This window comes from Apteryx rowi, unplaced genomic scaffold (genome assembly GCF_003343035.1).
Source record: "Apteryx rowi isolate R43461 unplaced genomic scaffold, aptRow1 scaffold_18, whole genome shotgun sequence".
NCBI lineage: Eukaryota > Metazoa > Chordata > Aves > Apterygiformes > Apterygidae > Apteryx > Apteryx rowi.
Window position 1 is genome coordinate 354,059 of NW_020448085.1, and position 23,050 is coordinate 377,108.

Genomic DNA, 23,050 nt, shown 5'->3' on the forward strand with positions numbered 1-23,050 from the left:
GGCGGCGGCCGGCGCGTGCTGCGGGCGCGGGGCTGCGGCGGGGCCGCCCTCGGCGTCGGCTTCCTTAAGCTCGCAGGCCGGAGGCTTTGGCTCCTCCGAGCGTGTCCTTGCCGCGGCCGCCGCTCTGCGCGGTGCTGTGCGCCTCCGCCGAGGTAACGTATGTTTTCCGGCAGCAGCTCCAGCAGTGAAGCTTTTACGAAATGCTCGATACGGCAAACGCAGTATTATCTAACTAAGCCTAAGTGGTGTATTTGTTATATCCCCTAATTAGCGTTTATGCCGCTAAATTCGGGTTAGTGGAGAGGTGGCCGGCTGGAAGCGGAAGAATGAGGAGGCTTTTTTTTTTTTTTTAAACGTAGGGAGAGCTTAGATCTCTGTAGCCAAATATTAGAGAGGAGTGTAGTTAGCTGCCTTCGGGGAAGAATAGAATTAAGTTTGGAACCGGRAGAAACTAGCAAGGATACTCATAAAAACACCTTCTGCTAGTTTATTTGTCAGAGCATAATTTACATACAAAATTCCATGCAGTACTGCAGAACGGTAAAATTCTAATATTGCTTTTGAGGCACTCTGAAGGTGTGTTGAGTTCAGTAGAGACATTAGAAGATTTTTTTTTCAGTCAATACAGTTTTTGTTAAACTACCTCATCTGAAAAACTTGAACTTTCTTTGAGTGCCTCCTCCTATTAAGAAGGAAAAATAATAATAATAAAGTTTTTTTTTTTTTTTTAAGTCGGGTATTCCTTTCATATTTGTTTCTGATCACTGAGATTCCTAGGTTAAAAGCTGCTCTTAATGAGCCTACTTTCTTGATCCCTATTGATTTAGTGATTTTGCACTTAAAAGTTGGTGTCATCAGAACTGTTTACATGTGAGGGGATTGCAGTGTTAAGAATAATGGCTGCTGATATCCGCGAAGGCATCTGTTACAGAACAAGTCGTTTACAGAAAAGATGTCTTTTAAATTTCAAATGTGTAAAGTGAGTTCTAGTGGCTTTTCTCCTACCTGTGATGGCGGGTTACTAATGCTTTTCAGCCTTGGGTTATATGAGGTGCTAAAATAGAATTTGAGGCTGGAAGGTGTATTTGTCATGCAATTTCCTTGCTTACCTTTTGTAACCACTCTCCATTTTTAGAAGTCTGTTCTATTTCTGACCGTATTGCTAACAAACAGAAACAAATGTAACTTTTAAATACTGATAATTCTTGTACCCTCTGTTCACAGCTGATCCTGGAGAATGTGTTAGCATAAAGACAAATACTGGGGTTGTTAAGATGATGTTTATTCTACAGAAGGAGGTTTAAGAAACATTTTTACCTCTTTCATAAGAAATTCATAAATATAAAATTTTAATAGGATGAATAATGGATTTTGTAGGTTTTCCGTAGAAAATGGTACTTTGTAACAATGTAGCTTGTAGTTGAATTTAATTTCCTTCTTAGTGAAGGCTTGCGTAGAAGCACTAGAGTTTATTTTAAATGTTCCACTAAATTCATTCAAAGTTATTTGTAAATGAAGACATGACCCAGGAAGGTTTTGCGCTCTTATGTGTTGTAGAAGGTGAGATTTTCTGGAAGAYTTGTTTAAATAAACAAAGCAGAAATCGAAGCAGTATTGATAGTGTGATTTCAGTATTATATGCAAACTCTTATATCAGTTGTTAATGTTAGTGGCAAACTTCCCTAAACCAGGGATGTTTTTAACAGGAAAGACTTCGGTGCTTTTGTGTTTAAGAATCTCTTCRTAAGAAAGAAGGTACAGAGGTTTGCTTACTAAAAGCTGGATGTTTTATGCATCTCTTTGATACAGAAGATTGTATTTTATGCACTTTTGGTACTCGATCACTTCCCCCCAATGCCAAGGGTGAATATCCAGTATATACAGGTGCAAATGTATGATGCAAAAGTTCTGAGGAGCAAACAATATAATTCTGAGTGACTGATAAACAAGAGGTAATGTGTCAACATGTTAATTACATGGGAGTTTCAGAACGTGATGTTCTAGCTCCAAACTGTTCCTTAGCTGGATAGATAATTTGCATTTATTTAAAGAAAAATCAGTGATGGAAATAATACCGTTCTATTTTTAGCTGGAATCTGAGTGAAATATTTTAAGGTTTCAGAGTGGCAACTTTCATTTGCCATATGAAGTTTCAGCTAGTGTTCTGAAGTCACTGTATTTTTTAGGAGGGCTTAAGATTTTAGATAACAGCTTAAGATTTTAGATATCTTCTCCTGGTTTTGTAAATCATGTCATCTAGCCTTTTTAATGTTGTTAGGGTTTTGATCTTTGCTGATGAGCAATTGATCTAGTTATGACACTTCATGGCTTTCATTTGCTTATGGTTTCTATCTCTATAGGCAAGATACCCATTGCCTGTAAAAGTGGCTTCAAGAAGCACGAGGCCTAGAAATATAACGCGTACGTTGACTGCAGGGGGTACAGATTTAGACTAACAGTGTCTCTGACAGGGTTGTCATTAGTTTAGATACCTTAGTACTTGCACAGTTTCGGTTAAATGCTTTGTGTGAGTGGACTAATTATTAGAAAATGAGTAGTAATGAAGTAATCCAGAACAGATGGAGGAGCAGCTGAAACGGTTGATAGGGCTCTTTCTTTCCCTGTTTTCATTTTCTTTGTGAAATTGGATAACTGCAACCTTTTTGCTCTTTTAAAGAATCAAACTTTTTTTTTCCTTAAGGTGAAGTGCCAACAACAATGATTTGCAAAAAAAAAAATTTTTAACCTACAAATTCTGTATTGTGGAAAAAATCTGTAATATTCAGTTGCATCCAATGCATTATATGTATTTGTCTTGGTAAAAACCTTGTGTTTTGCACTTTATTAGAAAACTTCACTGAACCATACATTTGTTTTACCAGCAGGCTTTTAAAGTAGGGGATTACTAGCATCTTAGTTTACACTAATGTGGTTGTGAATGAATACGTAAGTAAGGAAAATATGGTCCTTATAAACAGGATAAAAAGGTACRTGTTTATGGGATGAACTGTGCAGTGTGAGATATGGATAGTATAAAAACAAGTCTTTTCCTCTCAGCCTCTTGTGCCCACCAGACACCTATTGGACATGATTACTGAAGCAGGAAGCCAAGTGTGTGTTAAYATTCTCATTTACTGAGCTTATTATCATCTGTCTTTCTACTGTGTCCTTGATGTGCATGCTGTTCTACAAACACAGATCCCTGTGCTGCAGAGTTGGCAGTTTAAATTCAATATAATACTGCTCAGTGGTGGYAGCATGAAAGAGTTATGGAAAGACCATGCCTAGGAATAAAACTGACAAGCACTTGTTTACATTGTATTGTAATTTTTATTTAAATTTTATAAATTAAGTTAACTTATATTAAGTTTTTTTAATATATATATTTTATATATATATATGGAAAAAAGTCTTCCTAACGTACTACATTTACTCTCTGGAACAGCTGTCTCTCATGCRTGTCAAATGTTTAAGTTCCCCTTTGTAAATAATAAACAAAGAACTCTAATTGAGTATCTTACCAAAATTCTTTGTTTCTCTTGGTAGAACTTTGGTGTGAGCTGAGGGCCTTCAAATTTAAAAGGTAACAATCTCAGAATAAAGTGTTTCACGTAGAAATGCCTTAGCAGCAGCAGCTTCCTCAGTAAATCGTGCCAGTAGTACCTGGGGTTCCTTGGGTTACTGCAGGTGGAGATTTTGTCCCTGAACTATTTAAAGCCTTATAGCGCAAAATAAGTCCTAGCATTCTGCTTAGAAACTAGAATACAACTGCTGTGTATATCTCAGTAGTGTTACAATGTTCTCACTTTTTTTTTTCCTTTCTCTCAGTTGTTGCTAACCAAGCAGGCAGCTACATTTTTTTTCCAAATGTTCTTAGAGTAATTCTTCAAAGAGTTTACTTTTGTGGTGATAGAGATACAGATGGACAATGATCATATTTGCATCTGAAACAAGGGAGGTACTGTTCTAGCTCAAATATGACTGTGTTTTGTCAGTAGTTCTTAGTCAGAGTCTGAGAGTAGATGGAAAACTAGCAAGATGTTTGGAAACCCGTATGTTAACTAGTTGTTTGCTCTCCTGCTGTGACAAAGCACAACTGATTTTGCAGTTATCTTTTCTAACCTTCAGTAGCTAAATTAGCAGAGCTGAGAGCTGCATATCAGATGTKCAAATAGGCAGCCGATAGGATGCTGGATAGTTTCATGCAAAGGGGAAAAAGGCAAAATGACTAGAGTAGGTATCTAAAGAGGTGGTGGTTGGATGGCTGTTAGGAAGGTACAGAAGAGCCTTTGGGGCAGGGGATGTAAGATTTGTGCTGCTACAGGGACTGTCAGACTGACAGTCACACTTCAGAGTGCCTGTGAGAGGAAGGATGAGGATATAAAGCGAATGGATTGCTGCGACTTTGGCAGTGGTGCAGAAAAGGGGAAGGAAGAGCTTAAGAAAATGAATTAAACTAGACAACTGCGTTCGGAGCCAGCAGAATGGTGATGAAATGAGGGAAGTGGACAAAGAAGTGCGGAAAGCTATGCCTTTTGGGAAAGGGTTGGATGAAATAATAGAGCATGAGTGAGAAAATGGGACTGAGAAGGGATGTGGAGAATACAAAGATGCAGAACAGAGGTTACAAATTAAATTATCTGAAATACTGGCTTGTGATTATTATGGCAGCAGCCATCAGTTTATACAGATGAAGGAAAACTGCAGATGCTCCATTTGGAGGGAAAATTCTGAAACTAAATTGCCTTTAGTTGCGTAATGGAGGAAACTTATGGTTTCTTCATAAGACTAAAGGCTGGTGTTTCACCAAAGGCTTTTTAAATCTTGTTTGAGATACTGAGGTTCTTTGCCTCACAGTTCAGTTAAGTTTTCTCAGATTACTGATTATTCCAGCCTTTGCAACAATGCTGAGCAGGTAAGATGCAGCAAAGTCATCTTGTTGCCTGAAAAATACATATTAGCTTCCTGAGTTTGAGAGCTGCTGGATAGTTGCAGGGCAATGTGTTGCCTGTGAGCTCTGGTTTGGGACTGTAAGGTCCTGAATTGTGCTCATAAATCTAGTGTACAGGTGTCGCTGTGGAATGAGCTCACATCTCTGCAGGCACGCTGGTATGTGTACCAGCTGACCTCTCTAAAATGCTGTTGGGTTGGTTGCTCCTTTAAAAAGTTGTAAAATGCATGTGTGCCATTTCTGCGTTTCAGGCCGTGTTGACTGTGTACCCCTTAAGCAGGGCTGTGAATGTTGCTGAAAACTTGGGTCACTGATAAGCGTTGCACCAGCATCTTATCAAAATAAACTAACCCGACTTATAAGCTGTACCCTTAGAGAGACCAGGGAACATTATTTGAAGGATGGATGTATCTTTTCATTTCATGTGTGTTTTCCAAAACACCTTCACTGCTTGTCAAACCAACTTGATGTATGTCTTTTGGTGCATTACGTTTTATTGCTGTAGAGTTTAGAGGTCATTGTTGCTTGGGCATTTTCAGTTTCATCTTAGATCTTGCTCTGCTGCTTTGAGTGCTTGTGCAGTAGCACGAGCTTTATGGGTTTAAAATGAAATGGATGTTGCAGCAAATGTGCCAATGAGAAGAATGATGCGTGGGAGAGAATAAGAGACCGTGGTTGTAAGAGTGCTGCTCTGTGGCGAGTCATTTATTGAAGAGAAATGAGAATATTTACGGAGTGGTTTAAACTAATGCTGATTAATAACAATACTTACATTCTAGCTTTTGTTTTCTATGGTGATGTTTTCTTTACACTAATGCCACTGTTTATGTTGTTATATAATCTGATTTTTTCAGTTTGATTTTTGTGGTATTGATAGCACTCTGTTGTTCAGAGGAAATCCACTTCTGGAAAATCCCTTCCTTTCCCAGTTCATAGGTGTATTTAGGTCTCAACGGTGTGATGTTTGACAGCCTACTCCATTTTCCTATACTACTTTCCACATGTTTCCCAGTGTGAGTAGTGCATGACCAAAACCAGATAGTGCAAAAGTAACCCAATGCCTTTTGTGTTTTACTAACAAAAAGCACTGACACTTTTTGGAAACTTAATTTGCTTCTAATACAGGCTAAATTAACAATGGGAGCATTTGAAGACATGTTGTTTCTTCCCTGCTTTCTTAATCCAGGGCCCCTCAGGAAGTTGCATCCCTGTACTTCTGCCTACCCTGAGATACTGAAGCTTTCCCTGGGGCTCAAAGAGTAGTTCAGCTTCCCGGGCGCATTTTGTACTGATAGAGATATGAACTGTAAGATGTAGGTAGGCACCTGTTGCTAGGAATAGAGACCAATGCACTTTCTGTGTAAATTGGTAACAGCTGTTGGGGTCAATTTTTAGCTGTGGCAGAGTTGCAAAACTTTGTTCTTTCTGTCACTTAGAGAAGTAAGACAACTGCATATTCAGTCTTACAAATTATGTGGCTGTTTTGAGCTTAATATCGTTGAGTTCTTGAATATTGAATTTTGTTGCAAAATAAGTTGTGACAACTTCTGTTGTTAGTTTTTTCCTGAGGTGTAAGTTTGTATGTCGAGATGGCTTGCGTGGTGAGGCTTTGTTCAAAACTTTTAGCCCTTTAAGGCATGCCAATTTAAAGATTACAAACAAAAATGTATACTGCTTTTTGAAAGTCTCTATTCAGGATCTGTTTGCAAAATTTGCAAAAATTCCTAACTTAAAATTACAGCTTGTATTTGACAGAGATACTTTTAAGAAATTCTATCTGGGCAGCAAAGGACTAATCAGGGAAACTTGATATTCGAGTAGTCTCCATCACTCCCCTCCTTCTCAAGAGAAAAATCAGATCTGTGTTGTAACACTACCAAATAACTTTAAGGAATGCCTTCATGGTGAAGTGCCTCTCCTAACATCCCACCGACTCTGCGGTTACTTAGCAAATCGGTGCTTTTATATAATTTTGATAGTGGTCTTGTTACTGAGCTGTGTTGTAGTCTTACACTTCTGAGTCGTATACCTTGACATCTTATCGCTTTACTTGGCAGCCTTATAAATCATAGATTGGACATACCATCAAACTTGAGTGCTGCTTTGTCCTTGAAGTGTAGTTCTATAATAGACTATTAATTTACCATTGATAAGCAGAAAATTAGCACATGATTTAGATATTCCTTTCTTCAGGTAGCTGCGGACAGTCAGACACAGCTGTACTCACTGGCACAACTACTTGGCCCAGCTGCGAATAGGGGCAGTATCTTCTGTCCTTGGCCAAGCTGCTTGTGTTTCAATACTTGGGACGTTGCTGCGGAGGCTAAAAAATGCTTGATTTGTTTTCAGAAGAGGCTGGTGAGGAAAGGAGAAGCGTGAGAGAACGTGGTAGCGTATTCTTCTGTGGATATTGCAGCATTATGTTTGAGAGAATGGTGCTGCTGTTAGGGGAAAATATTTTTTGGGCTGTATATCAAACTTTTTGACGGCTCACAGTCTAGTCTCTCTGGGCTATGCTTCCATAATTAGTTCTGTTGGATGCATAGTAGGAGCTTTCTGCAGACTCCATCTTCTCTTAGCTGTTACTGTTAAAGTTACTTAAACTAATTTAGTCGTTTTACACTCTGAGCGTACTACTGACAGCACTGCATTAAGTCATTTTTCATCTTGATCAGAGAGTAAGGAATGACTTTTCCTATCTCAGTCAGGAATAGTATAGCTTATCTTGCTCTCTCCTATTTCTAGATTTTTTTCAGAGCCACAGTGACACTGAAAATTTATTGAATTTTGCTATCATTCAGATCATGTGTCTTGAAGGTTCCATCTTTGTGCTGCTGGTATGTAAGGGAAGTCAGATCATCCCGAGTCAGGAAAAAGGCAAATAATTGCAATAAAATGCTTTAGAGCATGTGTGTGGCAAAGTTAGCAGACCTGTACGCTTTGAAACTGTCTGGTTTGAAAGCCTGTATATTAACATCCTAGCGGTTCATGGAACGTGCTTGCGAAGTAGGAGCTGGTGGTTGAAGCTTTAGCGTACGCTTCGTGATTTGCCCTGTAGTTTCTTCTCCTCGGTCTTAATCTTTGCCAATTGAGCTGTTGCCCCTAAGCGTTACGGGTTGGTTGATTCGGGGCACGGGARAGGGCAATTTCTTGTCTGTAAATCAGTTTCTCTGTCTTAGATCCACCAATCCGGTGACCCCACTAATCTAGTTGCTACTGACCTGGTGAAGGTGGATAGGCTGCCTTGTCTCTCTAACAGCGTTAGGAATACGTAATTGGGAGTTCGTTCAAGAAAGAAGTAGATACACCAAGCTGAAGATGATTGGCTGCTCTCTTTTAACAGACCAGTCTGAGAAGGAAATCCCATTCGAATCCCCTTTCATTCTGGATTGGTGGATCTGAAGCCCAGAAACAAAGTTTCAGGTAAGAAGCCACCCTGTACTATATCTTGCTGCTTCCGCTTAGTTGAGTTTGTCCGCAAATTCAGTACCTTGCTTTAACTGCTTAATGTCCCCAAAATACTAGAACGCACAAAGTTAGCTGCTGATGTGAGTTTAAAGTAAGAAAGGGCAAATTCAGTAATACGTGTGTACTTTATTAGGAAATTGCAGGTCTGCTCTGAAAAATAGATCTAGGAACATATGGCGAACTTGTCTCCTGTGGAGCTAGAAAGCAGTATCTCCAGGTACAGGGGCACTCAGCAAATGGCTTAAAATTCTTGCTTCTGAAAGGAGAAAACAGCCTTATGAATGACTTAGATCTTTTCAGTCAAGTTTAGAAAAATAATAGCTATCTGCTCTGATTTCTAGCTGTATTTTCTCATGACTTCATCAAAAATTTAGCAAAATTTTTCTAGTTGTTTGTATTACAAATTCCAGTGTTATCCTGTTGAAATGATGTTTTAAATTCTATTGTGGGCAGCGCTTGGAGTCAGCCTTTCAAATCCTTAATGAGATTTCAGCTTAAAGTTCTGTTTTAATTGTTTCCAAGGAACAGGTGAGCCAGCTGTAAGCCATCATTTTCAAGAAGCGCTTTAAAGTTATAACAGGCTTATTTCAGAGTAGGGGAGTAGACTATTTTGAGTAATCTACAGCCTACTACTTTGAGATTTTGAAATGGCTGTATGAGGCTGTGATATGTTCTCTTACAAACAAGTTGGTAAGGTATTTGTGTGCATTAGGAAGGAAAACCAGGTCACTGGCTGTTTCAAAAAGAATGACTTGCCTTCAGTGTCAGGTGTGAACTTGAGACCTAGACCTCTCCTACCACCCAGCTTTATTGCAAGTTAGTGCTTTAACAAACTTGTCAACTTGCTTCTAAAGTTCTCTTATTATAAAGCAGGTGCGCCCGCACAACTCCTTTTGATATTAATAACACTAAGCTGCTTGAGTCTTGCGTGTTCTCTTTTGTAGACAGCTATTAAAACAAATCTTAAGGCATCAATATTTAATATGCTGTAGAAGAAACTCTTGTAGGTGCTGTTGATAATATGTATTGTTTTAGCTGTGCATTTGTTTTGCTGGTGTGGTATTTTTTGCAAAAAATATACTTGAATTTAATTAACAAATATATAAAATTTATGCTTAGGCTACTGTTTCCTGGTTTGACTTTTTTTTTTCCCCCCTGACTACTTGAATTGTATTTGGTTAGGGTGGAGAAGTCTTGGGCATATTTTTTCTTTTTTTAGTATAATTTAATGCTTTCAGCGGTGAAAGTCTGAGGGAAATACTCATTAACCTTAGTCTGACACATTTCTTGCAGTCTCTTCTAATCCCAACTTGAATTTGTCCCACATACCAGTCAGGCTGTCCCTCGCCTTGGAGTTACACTGCGAAATAAAATCTTCTCGTGGAATATTTGCTGTTCAGCGTGTGCCTTTTTTAAAATGAGGGGATGGGGAATCAGAAGTGAACCTGAAATCTTTAATGATGAAACCCGAAATGAGGAAATAATTTAAAATACAGTCAAAAAAGGGGAAGCTTAAATGTGTACTCCTCTTTTAGATAGCCAGTGTTATGATATTAAATACTATAATATAACTACTCTTTCTGAAACATGAAAAGGTCCTATTGAAGGCAGTAGTAATGTTAAGTTGAACTTGAGTGCAAGTATATGCAGGTTGGAGGCTTAGTTCTGGTTCAGGCTTTGAATCTTACATTTTTTTTAAAAGTAAAATGTAAGTCAACTTTCAAAGACTATTTAAATACTCTGTAGTTTTTGAAATGCAAACACTGAATGCAAATCTAACATTTTATTATGTACTAAGCCCAGACTTCATACACGAGTCTGATCAAATTAAAGTTCACACTGCCTTGTCCATACTAGATTTTTAGATCATGACAATGTTTTTGTTAGATTGTTAGCTCTCAAGGTTAATACAGAGAAGAGTTTGAGCCAACTCTTAATACCTTAAACGGGTTTCAGCCACATTTTTCCTAAGTGTTGAACTTCTTCACTTTGAGTTTCTACTATTTCAGTTGGCAGTTCTAGGTGTCTTTCCAGTGTTTCTTATAGTTTGTCAGCAGTGGTTTACTACTAGCAGGTGTGCTACTGTCCCCAGCTGTGTAGGGGACCCCTTTGCTTCTGCTGCATTAGAGGGTAGGAAAGACATGGCCATTTTTTATGTGGCATAGGATCAGTTAATGCAGAAAGGAATATCATGCTTTTGAAGTTTTGAAACTGTTGGAATTGGGATGTACGTACATGAAGGAAGTGAGGATTAATGTAAATACTGTGTATTTGGGGAAACGTTGATCTCAGTTAACACTGAGTGACTTTGATATAAACGTGTTAGGATTTTCTTCCTAGTCTCTTGTATCCTCCTGAAAACAAGATACTGCATCTTGTGAGTCGTATCCTGATGAATAAATTATAATGGAGTAAGGTTGTTATTTTATTCAAGGAAAGCATTTATAATCTTTTCTCTACTGAACCCATGTTCCTTTTGCAGCATTTATTTTGCTGTGGCAAATGTACTCTGATCTTCAGGAGCAGAACGGGCCTGCATTATTGATCACCCTTCTATGAATTCGTTGTCCTATGTAGAACAACTGCGTGGTAACGAGGAGAACTTGTCTGATCAAATTATTTCTCATTTGTCTTGCTTTAAATGTCCTGATTTCTCACTTAGCGTTTTTCCCCAAATGCAAGAGGCTTACGTGCAGATCTTGAATGACACCTGGGAGGTGGTATCATTGAGCAGATTTTGTTGAATGCCATCGTTTATCTAAATAGAATTTTCTAATGGAAATGAGACTCAGCTATTAGTTGCCTATTTTTTGAATGATATAGTAACAATAAAAAAAACAAAAGCATTTTAGAAGTTAAGATATGTTTTGCTATGCTGCTAATACTTATCTTTGAGAAACTCACTTTTACATTTGTAATTCATCCCAAGTACAAAAATGGAAGAATAAATTAAATTGTTTTATAAAGACAGCTTTCTTGACTTGAATGTAGCCATTCTTAAATCAAAGCAGAACACGTATGTGAAACTTCATGTACTTTGGAAATACTTTGTACGAATGATGCTCGGACTGCCTTCCAAATTGGACACTCAAGTCTGTATGTGAGATTGCATTTTGTACGTGGAAAAGGTAGTGATGTGATGCTGCTGATTCAAACTTGTATGGAGCATGTAAATACACTGCACCTCTCAAGAGACAAGCTGGTTTTGAAATGAAAATGGGAACAGGATAAAGTACTACTATTGGTCTGCCATAAATTATTTTGTGTTTTAGAGCATCTCAGTAGAGGTACTAAAAGTTGTGCCAAAATGTGCAGCATAATGAATGTATTCTGAAGCCATGCCAGGCTGTCACTTGTGGAACGCGCTTATTTGTGTTACATGCATGCCCCACGCTTAATTCCTGCTATTATCGATACAGTTCAATGACACTTTTACTTTTCCACTTCTTGCAAATATTCAGAGTGCTTGTTCCAATTGCCTAGCTGGTGCAACACTGTTCTGCTTATCAATATTTTGAATGAATCACTTAAGATAAAAATGCCAGGTAAGATCTGGATGATATCCCAGCTAGCAAAGGGGGATTGAGTTTGAGTAGTTGGCAGCTATTCCCTGCTGAGTGTAAAATAATACTGAAGGCCTTTGAACAGTGTTATTGCTTTACAGTCTTTCTGTCTTATTGTGGTTAATGCTGATTTTTGAGAAAAGACGACCTGAGCTTAATATTAAATTGGCCTGGTGATCATATTTCTTTCAGAAATGGTCATACTGTCCCTAAGCCGGTTTGCTTTTCAGAATGCCCTTTTTGCAGCATTGAATCTGACCTACCGGTGGATGTCTCTGCCTTTCCCAGATACGGGGAGCATTTTAAGTGATAGCAGTTACCCCAGGGGTCTTAACTTTTCAGTATAATGTGCTCATAACTGATACTTCCTCCCATTTTTATTATGTGGGACCAGGCCCAAACCAAAGTAAACTGAACAGTGAATTATAGGTGCTGAACAGCCTATTAGTTTCTTATAGCTAAAAACCTGAAGAGAATTCAGAATGAAGGTTTAAATTTTTTGATTATACCTGATTTTGCCAAAACCCAGAACATAACTAAGCTTTCTGAGGAACTGTTTTGTTGTCACAAGAAATTTGGGAAAAGCATTTCAGGCTCTAGGATTTATAAGCCTGAATAGTTAGGTTCTTACGTTTAATTGCATTTTTTACTATAAGCTGCATAAGCAAAAAGTATTTGTGAAAAGAGTGAATTGATTGCATTGCAATGGTCCTTGAAAAATTAAATAAATTGGATTCTTCATTTGTTTTACTGTATTTTTCTTCGATAGTCAAAATCCTCTCCCCCCCCCCCCCAAAAAAAAACCCAACAAACAACAACTTGATTGGTCTCCATCTAGAAACTCATTACAAAATGATGGTGGTACTTTTGCTTTAATAACAGAATTTCTCAAACTGTAAACATACTACTAAATTTTGCTTCCTTAAATTATCTTGCATAAGTAAAATGTATGTAGTTTTGGTGGAAAAATCCTGAGGTCAGAATTTTCATACTTTATAAACCTTGCAGGAATAAAGCTTTTGGTAATGCAAATGTTGATATTCTCAACTGTGACATTGTAATATTTCCATCACTGGATATGAAGTGCATATTAGTTCCGTTAGGAACACAGGCTGTAATCTGTATGCCTTTCTTGAGCTAATTTGAATAAATTGGTGATTTTTTTTTTTGGAGGGGGAAAAATTTTGTAAAAGGTTTCTGTTTGGAGGTAACTTTTAGTTTTGAAAGCACCTAAGCCAAAAGTTACTTGACCTTTTACATTGCTTTCACAAAATAGCAGTGTTGCACACCTATAAAGTCTGGAATGAATGAAAAATGTAGGCACTGGACTGTTCAGGGGAAGAGACTTTTTACCTCTATCCTAAAGGATATTACTGACAAATCTGTTAGTTATTACAGGTAGGAACACTGCTGCATGTTTTAATATTCATTAAAGAATTTCTTAGCATCTGACATTAAAGTCATTGAAGCGTATTCCTCTTTTTACTGATATTACTTGGAATTTATCGTGTTGGATCATGAGGTAGCAAGCATTTGTATAGGTTTCTCAGATTTGCAATTTAAGATTGAAGCTTAAATCTTGAAATGCAGTTCCTGAGGTTGGAAAAACCAAAGCAGTTCTTTGTGTATAGAATCACAAATCACCTAATAAATTTATTATCCTCTCAAACACAAGGCATCTGCAAGATCAGCAAAGTAGTTTCTGCATTTGATTTTCTCTTTATTCTTTCACTGCTGTTCGCCCCTTGTTCCGAGCTGGAAAGCCCCTCTTGCATCCTTTTGCTTGCCCCTACCTCCCAAGTAGCACGTTTAGATGAACTAGCACACAGCTTCCTAACTGAGCTGACTAAAACGCTGCAACACTGTTTCATTCCTTGAAACCTGAGTTTTGCTTGGCCTCGTCTTACCCCGGGCGACTCCATTGCCTGCCGGTGCGATTGAGAGCAGTTGCGCTTGCAGGTTGAGTATTTTGCCCACCAGTCAGTGACTTTGCCAGTGCTTTTTATACCCCGCAGTGAAAGTCAGCTTTGCAAACTGTCACACTCTGCTCTAGCATCTCCCATTTTTTGTAATCTCTTCTGTAGCATTTCCAGGCTTCTGATAACTTCTACTGATATCTGCGGAGGCTTGTGACTTTAAATAGTAACTATTTCCTGGAGTTGTCAGAGCTTGCTGCGACTTCCTCCATGCTGGCTGGTCCACATGGTCCTGTTCTTCACATGCAACACCCAGTGCTAATTTACGATGCTCCTCACGCAGACAGGTTTATTACTGTGCGTTTCCAGCGGATTTAACTGCTGCTGTTAATGCTGCGCTAGCTGGGCGCAGAATGGCTGAACGGTGTCAAGTGTCTGAGGGAAAGTCGCTTCTAATTGCGTAAGTGTTGACTTCCTAAAGCTTTTTCTTTTCTTTTTTCCCTGTTTTCTTTTTTTTCCCCCTATTGTGTGGTTTTCTCCTAGATGATGTAGATATTTGTCCACACAATTTATCATATCTGCTTTACTGGCGACTTGAATCGAGATCTCTAGGAAGCAGTAGCCTGTAGTGAGTTAATGTAATACACTTTCCTCTTCGTTTTCCCTTTCTCAATCTTTGCTTTATAGTGTTACAACTCCCTGAGATCCTGTTGAAAGGGAAATGGAAAGTGAGAGCCTAGGTCAAGATTCTTGTTACTCAAGAATTAAAACTCTTTGCTGCACTGCTATGCCTCCATTTATGACGAGCAGCTCCTGTGCAGGCAGGGTCAAGAAGTAGCATGTCAGTGAAGCACACAAATATTTGCACATTCCTGTTGTAGTGTGAAGTAGAATGCAATATTTAATTTGTAGTATTGTGCAATATCGTTGCTACAGTTAAGTGTCCAGTGTTTTTATAAAACCTTTTATTCAGGGTTTCGTAATACCATGGAAAAGGTTTTTGTGTGGCTTAAACTTGGCATGGAAATGACCTCTTTGCCTAATGTCTTTGAATTAAATTAAAAAACTGTTCTTAAGTTACCCATATTTCTCTTCAGGTTCTTAATATTCAGCTTATTTAGCTAAAGTAGTTCCTAAAACCAAGCACAGTCTGATAACTTAAAAGAATGATTTTTAACTTATAATTTGTGGACCCCTAAAGTCCGGTTGTGGTCTGAAAAAGTAACTGAGAAGGCTGTAGATATAGATTCATTACACATGTGGTTTTGTATGGCTTATTCAAAATTCTTAGGAGGTAAGATTGTTTTTCTTGATCAGTGATTTTTTTCAAACTTTTTTACTTAGTGATGTGAGCAAAATTTAAATTTTCTTACTGTGCCTAATGTGTTTATGAATGCAAAAACTTGCTTGGGCTTTAACAAATATCTGCAGGGATGCACTGAATTACGATGGTTCAGTGTTGTGGAAACACCATTCAAATATGGCCCCAAATAGGTCAAATAATTAAATACATTAGAAAGGAAGTTTCCTGAATTATATACATTTTTCTTCCCTGAAGCTGAGCTGTAGATTGTCTATGCACGTTTGTTATCATGACTGTTAGATTTGAAGAATACATTCTGTCTTTCCCTAAGAGTATAAAAATCATTTTTGGTGTCTGTTGAAATTAAGATAGTTTCTCTAATGTAAATACAACAATTCTAAGAATTAAATTTCAAGTGTATGTGGGGGGGGGTGTCAAAATAAACTATTGCAAAGCAATTATAGATAAACCAGATTAATGACTTGGTACCTAAATGAAAAATAACATTTCTCCAAACTTTAAATACGAATCTTTTAATAATACAAGATTGTATGATTTATTGAAGGAAAAACTAATGCAATTTAGCATTATTATTTATGTATCTGTACACAAGGTTTATACACCTACTAATTGCATTGCAAATACGTAATGCAAAACATCCGTATTTACTTGCAGCCCTCCTACAGGATCAGTGGAGAGAACTCGAGTGTGTGTTTGGTGCTGCTAGGGTCATTCTTGTCCTCTTTTTGCTTTATAATTTCTCTTTAGCACAGAGATGAAAATCTTAAGCTTTCTTTTCTTCTCTTCATAAGATCTGAAATAAAATAGAGGTTTTAACCTCTTGGGTTGGTCTGGTTTCCCTCCTTCCCCTCGTTACTGGCACAATAAATGCTTTTCCCTGAGTCCTCACCTGTGGTTATTCTGCTTTTAACTTTGCTATGTGTGTGGGTTTTTTTCTTTCTTTTAATGATTTGGTATTTGTTATAACTAAATTGGAAGCCTGTGTGAAAAATATTAAAAAACTAAGTCTGTGCCAAATTTTCGAGCTGGGTTTACATGCTGCTTGACAGGGAGAAACTAAATCCTTTTCACTTGCCTTATCTGATCATTATATAGTGTGCTATTGTGTCCGTAAAGGGAACCGTGCAATAATATCGTTGAACTATGAAAGGGTTTGGGACTCTGTCTGCCTCAAATTTCTTCACTTAAGCAAAGAGACAACAAAAGATTTCCAAGCTTTTCCTGACTTCCTGCGGCAGCAAGCTGGAATCTGCCGGTTAACCGTGGCTCGCTCTTGCTTGGGTGGTGTTAGGAATAATAAATATAATTAGGGTACAATTTGGCTGTTAGGAGATGTGCAGCTGATACTGTTTAGGGTGTTTTCTCCTGGTAACTCATGCGATCAGGCTAGCATGCATCTTAACGAAGCACAACTTGGTCCTGCAATCTGAGCTTAGCTAGGGGGTGTCGCTCTTTAAAAATACTTTCTTTTTTAGTAGTATCAGCCTCCCAACGCATAGGCTGTGACCTCAGAAGTTAATGTACGTGATAAACAAGAAGGCTTCGCTGTCGGTCTAACCAAGCACAAATTGTTTGAGAAATCGGAGCCAGCGAGGGGTGCCAGGCCTCAATTAAAGCCCCCCCCCGGCTGTACGCTAAAGCCTGACCTGGTAATGAAAAGCCGCTGGGCTTCGGCTCCCCCGGGGGGGCGGCAAAAGCAAAAAGCCCGCGCGTCGGCAGCCACGGCGCGGGGCGCGTCGCTGGACCGGGGACCCCGGCTGTGACAACCGTGCTGCGCCCTGCAGCGAGCTGCAGCGGTCAAGCGGGCGCTGGAGGCCGGCAGTCGCCAAGCAGGAGAATCGGCTCCTTCCCCTGCGCGGGACAGCGGCCCGGCGCCCCTTCCGCCCCGCATCTTCAGCAGCTGTTTCACCCTCGGCCGCTAACTTGTGATTAATGTAGCAATACCGTAGCTAAGTACCCACGTTAACGTACTAATGAGTTGCCTGCGTGAAGTGATTTGTTGTGGCATCTAACTGCTTCTTCTCTTCCTTCCTTTTTGTCACCCTGCAGTGTTCTGTGCCAAGGTCTTTGTGGCTAGGCTGCTCCAACCTGGTAGAGAGCATGTGCGCACTGAGATGCCTGCAGAGCATGCCCAGTGTCAGATGTCTCCAGGTGCCTTTCTTCTTTCTTGTTGTAAATGTTATGCGTATGCTGTTGAACATTGTTAAACGCTCAGGACTCTGTTTAATCAAATTGTTAAGTCTGCTAAATGTTTGTTGTGCCTCCTTTTCTGACATCCTCTGCTTAACTATATCGCAGGAGGGAATCCTAAGCGGGCTCTCTGTCCCGAAGGCTCTTCTTGGTGGGAGGGGCGGTGTGAGCTTGTGTGTTTTATTGCCTGTTTACTGACGTTGTGATATAAGTAGCATAGTTGTGCATGTTGCCTGCTACATTTTGCTTTCTCATTTAATTAAAAAAAWATATATATATATAGCATAATGAGCTTTGCCATTTCTCTTAACAATTGCAATGAACTGAATAGCCTATTATATTTCTGTGATTTAATGTAGAAAGGATAAGCTTTTTATTTTTTTTCTTTTACTAAGTGTGCTCCTGGTTATAGCATTGCATTACAGCCATTGCGCATGTTTGAACGCAGAAGAGTTAGCATGGAGTCCTGGAGCATTTGGGGTGATTCTGTTAACTTAGCTTAACTTTTTAAAAGTCAAGAGCTAGGGGTGGGGGCTTGTTCTAAATAGAAGACCACTAAATCTCAAGTTCGTTGTTGTTTTCTTCCAGTAAACTGTGTAAGCCGAGCCTGTGTAGTTTATAGATGGGGGAAAACTGCTATTTCTTTACTGGTGTGGGTGGGATTGAAAAAGGTAACTAATACAAGGGAGATTTTTATACCAGTTAACAATTTTGAACTCCCAGGATATTTACTGTGGAAAATAAATGCAGAACATATGTAGTAACTATGTGGCACTTTGTGAACTTTCTGAATTTAATGTTTTTAACAGAACATAATTTATTTTTTAATATTATTATCTTTTCTAACACAATAGCATTATTCAGTGGTTCAGTCTTTCATATGTACAAAACGAATACTTAGAACAAATTGCTTTTGTGAATGAAAACTTCAGCAGGTTGAGTTTTGTTTAAAATCAGTCCACTTCAGACACTGGATAACATGAATGTCTTGTCTTGGTGACCTTTTATTGCAAAACCTTTCCTCTTGCCTGCAAAATGCTGCCACTTGAGTTCTGGCAGATTTGAGATTCAGTATTAACTTTCAAAGTTTCTTTTAAACTACAAATATGCTTTTCTTCTTCTGTTTTGTTCGAATGCTTTAAGTTTTCAATTTTGAAATACTATTTAAAGAAAAAGATTAAAAAAAAAAAAGCCATGATCAAGATAAGTGTGTGATGGATGATACAATTTGTAGAAATCGGCACTAAATCATTACCAAATAATGATTATAATAGACAATTATACTCATGACAGTTCAAGTCACTGGGATTGGTGCCTGTCTTGGGAGTATTTATAAACTAGCGCTAATATCAGACCTTTCTGCTCTCTTTCCTTGATCCTCAAAAGATACCATCCCATTGGAAAATGACATTTTTTTGTCGGTGGGAATTCTCACATTTTTTCTCCAGGGACCTGATTTGTTGTCAATGGCCAAAGAGCATCTCAGGATTTTTCAGCGAGCGATTATAGTTGTTTTCAGATGGATAGTGGTGTTGGAAATAACAGGTTGGATGGCGTCTAGTGGGATGAGCTAGTAATCAGTTCAGGGCTGGTTCATGAATCCTGGTGAGTGACGTGAGCGTTGGAAGCAGTAAGCTTGAAACTGCCGCCGCCTTACTGTCGTTAGACTGGTCTTTGGGGCAGACACAAGGCTGGCATCCTTGGCTTTTTGGTTAATTTTGTTACCTCCTTTCTACCTGACCTTTGGATTTGTCACTTATCCCTAACCATACTAAACAGTTTGACTCTTTGAGGCTAGGAGCAGTTTAAATGGTGGTTGTGTATCTTGGTTTCATGGACCACGAGTCCTGAGCAGGACCTAGCTGCTGGACCCCCGTGCAACGAATGTCGAAACGAATGGTCAGTCTAGACGACGTCCTAATAAGCTGGCGAGGCTTGTGTCGTTTCAGATACTGGACTTGGGAATTGCAAGGGCTCTTCGCTGGCGAGTCTAAGAACCTCAGGGCTGCCCCCAATTTCTTATAAATCAGCTGGAGATCGGAAATTTCCCATCAGTCAGCACATAATGACAAATGAACCAAGTTTTCTCCCCAAGTTGACTTTTTATTAAACCAGTATTATAAACAGAAAATGCATACAAAATATTCAGTGGAAACAGGTGATAGTAAATCTATTATAAGCCATTTTTTTCCTGTTGCAGTATCTGTCACTAGATACATAGTGGTTGTATACTTTAAATTGAACAGGTGAACCAGGCTGGGCAGTACATTAATTTATGCAGAATACGTTATATTCCAGGCTTCTTTGGTATTGATTACAGTATAAAATACAAAACTATGTTAATAAGCATACTGCTTTATACACAGGAGTTTGGAAACCTGTTATCACACAGATGTTGCATCATCTATAATTAAAAAACACAGCTAATGAAGCTGTTACGTCTGGAAATGTGTCACATTGAAAGATTTCTCAAGCATAGGGATGTATATTGTTTTCAGGAGCTACTACAGGTCTTTCAGCTTTAATGAAAACCCAAATTTGCAATACCTGTCAATTTGTGTAGGCTTTTTGCTGCAGGTGCATGTAGAAATATAGTTAAAAATATTCTGAGAATATTATGTTAGTAACAGTTAAGAGTTAATAAATTTCATTACTAAAGTAACATTTCTGCAAGAATGATCRCATTGTTCAGGTTGGTGGAGTTGCTTTGAATTCTTTGTGCACGGAAAGCAACAATTTTGTGTATCCAGCCTGTTTTCTGTCGGGAGGTTTCAGCGTGTAGGAGTTTCACCCTGGCGCTTGGTGCCTCTCTGCACGTTGCAAGCCTCGGGTGTTTCTGCTGACCCAACTCTCCCGCTCGACTGCTTAGGGAATGAGCTCGGCTTACTGGCCCGAACGGATACCTGCGTAGCAGAGCACTGGGTAAGGCTCGGGGAGCGAGCGTTGTTGATTTTGATCTGGTTCTGAAATACAGGGGTTTTGGAGAAGTCTGATTTTGTAGAACTGCAACCAGGAATAAGAGTTTTTGAATCTTTTAGAAGCATCTGTGTTGTTTTTTTTAAGTGGTTCTCCTTTCARGCATGCAACTCAAATACTGCCCTAAGGGGAACCTGAAAATGAAACTGAGGCCAGCTGTCCCCCCCACACACACCCCTTTTTCCTTCTTTTTTTTCTTTCTTTTCTTGACACTATGACTGGCCCTTCCTTGTTTTCTAAGCTATGAGTCCACATGTAAAGACAGAGAGAGCAGATACACTAACAGATCTCTGTTCCTTAGCACACATTCAAACAGAGTAATGATGGTTAATAGCAGGTTTAAGAGGGGAAATAACGGAGGCCTTCAGTTCAGTGCTGCACACGAGAGCTACCTGGGTGATTCCTGTTTGTGTTGTATGTGTAGAGCAATTAGTGTTTAGCCCAGAGTGAGGGGGGGAAAAAGTCTTCAATTTGAAGCAGAACTTCTGCAGGAAGCTTTTATTGAATCTTAGCCCTTTTCAGAATGTTTTGGCTTCGAGAGTAACCTAAGATCAGCCTAAAAGAAGAAAGCAGATGTTAGGTTTACTCCTACCTTTTCACAATACTATTAGCATTCATAAAACTTTACTAGGATCTTTTAAAGCCAAGCCGTAACGTTTGAGCAAATATCCTTTGATGCCAGTGGATGGGACTGTAGTATTCTAGTTCTCTAGAACTAGTTATTCTTTGTAGTCCGTGCTCTTCTCACGCAGCAAAATACTTGCTTTGTTTCTGGAGCTTACTGGAGAAATGTCTACTACCCTCTCCGTTCTGTGAGTGAGCGGGGAGAAATGTGTAGTTTATTAAAACAGACTAATTGCCATTTGTAGTTCTTAATCTGCTCTCCTCTGTTTCGATTTTCAGCATATTTAGCATTATTTAGAAATAAAGTCCTTGACACTTAGTATCACTTAATACCTTAGTATTGAAAGACATGTTAAATGACAGTTCATAATACTTAAAAGTACTATAGATTTTGAGGCCTTATTTTTAGCTACTTAACTTGAATGCTGTTTTGTCCCAAAGGGCTTCCCATTTTGATCACACTTAGATTCAAGGGAGCACTGTTTTCATCCTTTCTTTGATAAGCATTGGCTGCAAGATTAAAAGCATACTGGTCTCTTAGGTGTTTGCAACTTGTACTTGGAGGAGCTGGTTCCATTACTGGTTGTGTAATGCAACAGCAGGAGCTCTTGGAATTTTGCTTCCACCTTAGGAAGCTTTAAGGTGATCTTGAAAATATTTTATAATGCTGATGTGGGAAATAGCTCCAGCAGGCCTGTCACATAAAGGAAAACATCCGTTTTTCTTAGGTCTGTATATAAACCTGTCCAGTTTAAACTGAAGAATAATCATTAAGCAACAGAAGTTAAGTACTCAAATGTCTCTATTTGAATAATCTCATAATGTAGGATGTGATGAAATAATGCTTGGGGAATAAATTATTAGATAGACATAATGAAATTAATCTAGTAACTCAGTCTTACTCAAACAACTTATATTCAGTTACTTCTTTGTTGACTTTTTTTAAGAAATCATAGTGCATCTCTTCTAAAATGGTTCAATTTTTTTTTTGCCTTTTTTATCCCCCCAACCATGTTGTGTTTTTTCTCTATACCTTTCAATTATTGCATTTAAAATTCTCATCTTAATTGTATTTAATGTTCTGGTCTTCGTTTGATGCTTGTGCATGCTGTATGTAGCTTGGAAGCTTTGCTAGAACACTGATTCATTACACGAACGCTTAATGCTTCACTGCCAGGGTGGGTCCCCTCTAAGAAGTCCACTTGTTCCACCAGAGGCTGGATCTTGCAATGCRTTCCCAAGGGCTTTCTCAAACTTGAAACTACCCTGACTCCTCCTCGGCTTCACAGCCTGTTCATCCAGCAGTCAGCAGGCTCAAAATCATGTTCCTCACCTATTCTTTTTCTTTGACTTTTGCACGATGGGGTCTCCAGTTGCATGCGCTTTCCTTGCTCTGTTTTCATCCTGACGGTACATGTCCTGATGTTGGGCAGGCCACAGGAAAGTGGCATTGACTCAGATCTTGCCAGTATTTGTTCCTGGTCATAGATTAAGACACGAGTATATTGATTTACCCTCCATAACTGGAAGCTGTCTTCACAAAAACGTAGTCTTAAAAGCTTTTTAAATTGACTAATACATAATTTATTACTGTTCAGAAGAACTTATTTTGCCAATGGCAAATGGAGTTATGAAGCATTAGTGTTTTAGTATTTATTTTCTACAATAATATTCCCTGCAAAGGAAATTTTTTCTTAGCAATAAGAAATCTCAGCACTAATACTGCTGAACTAGGGCACAAAGGAGAAAGAGTTTAACCTTCTATTTATTTATTAATAAGGTGCAATTTAACTTGCTTAAGTTCCTGTGTGCTCTTCTTTACTGCTTTTGAGCTTCTGTTGCTTGATGTTACTATTCAGGTACCCGATGGAAGTATGAAAACGGAAACTACAACTGGAATAAATCCTATTTGAAAACTAAGAATTCTGATTTACTGACATGAGAAATTCAGCACTCTTATTTTTATAGCAGTGCTGTCATGCTCATCGTACAAACTCAGACACAGATGTTAAACAGTATTCTTAAAATTACAGTGAGC

The 23,050-nt window shown here is 38.7% G+C and overlaps 1 protein-coding gene across 2 annotated transcripts in view; it reads left to right on the forward strand.

The window, feature by feature from the left end:
- Positions 1 to 133: 133 nt before the first annotated feature.
- FBXW11 (F-box and WD repeat domain containing 11) overlaps positions 134 to 23,050 on the forward strand; it is a 77,881-nt gene continuing 54,964 nt past the window's right edge. Inside the window, exons 1-3 of one of the 2 annotated variants that reach the window (XM_026061285.1) lie at positions 134 to 152; positions 8,295 to 8,374; positions 17,272 to 17,373. In XM_026061285.1, the coding sequence (XP_025917070.1) occupies positions 17,323 to 17,373 (51 nt within the window). In that variant the 5' untranslated portion in view covers positions 134 to 152; positions 8,295 to 8,374; positions 17,272 to 17,322. Of the gene's footprint in view, positions 153 to 8,139; positions 8,375 to 17,271; positions 17,374 to 23,050 lie in introns of those variants that run through there. The other variant, XM_026061286.1, reaches the window with a different exon arrangement.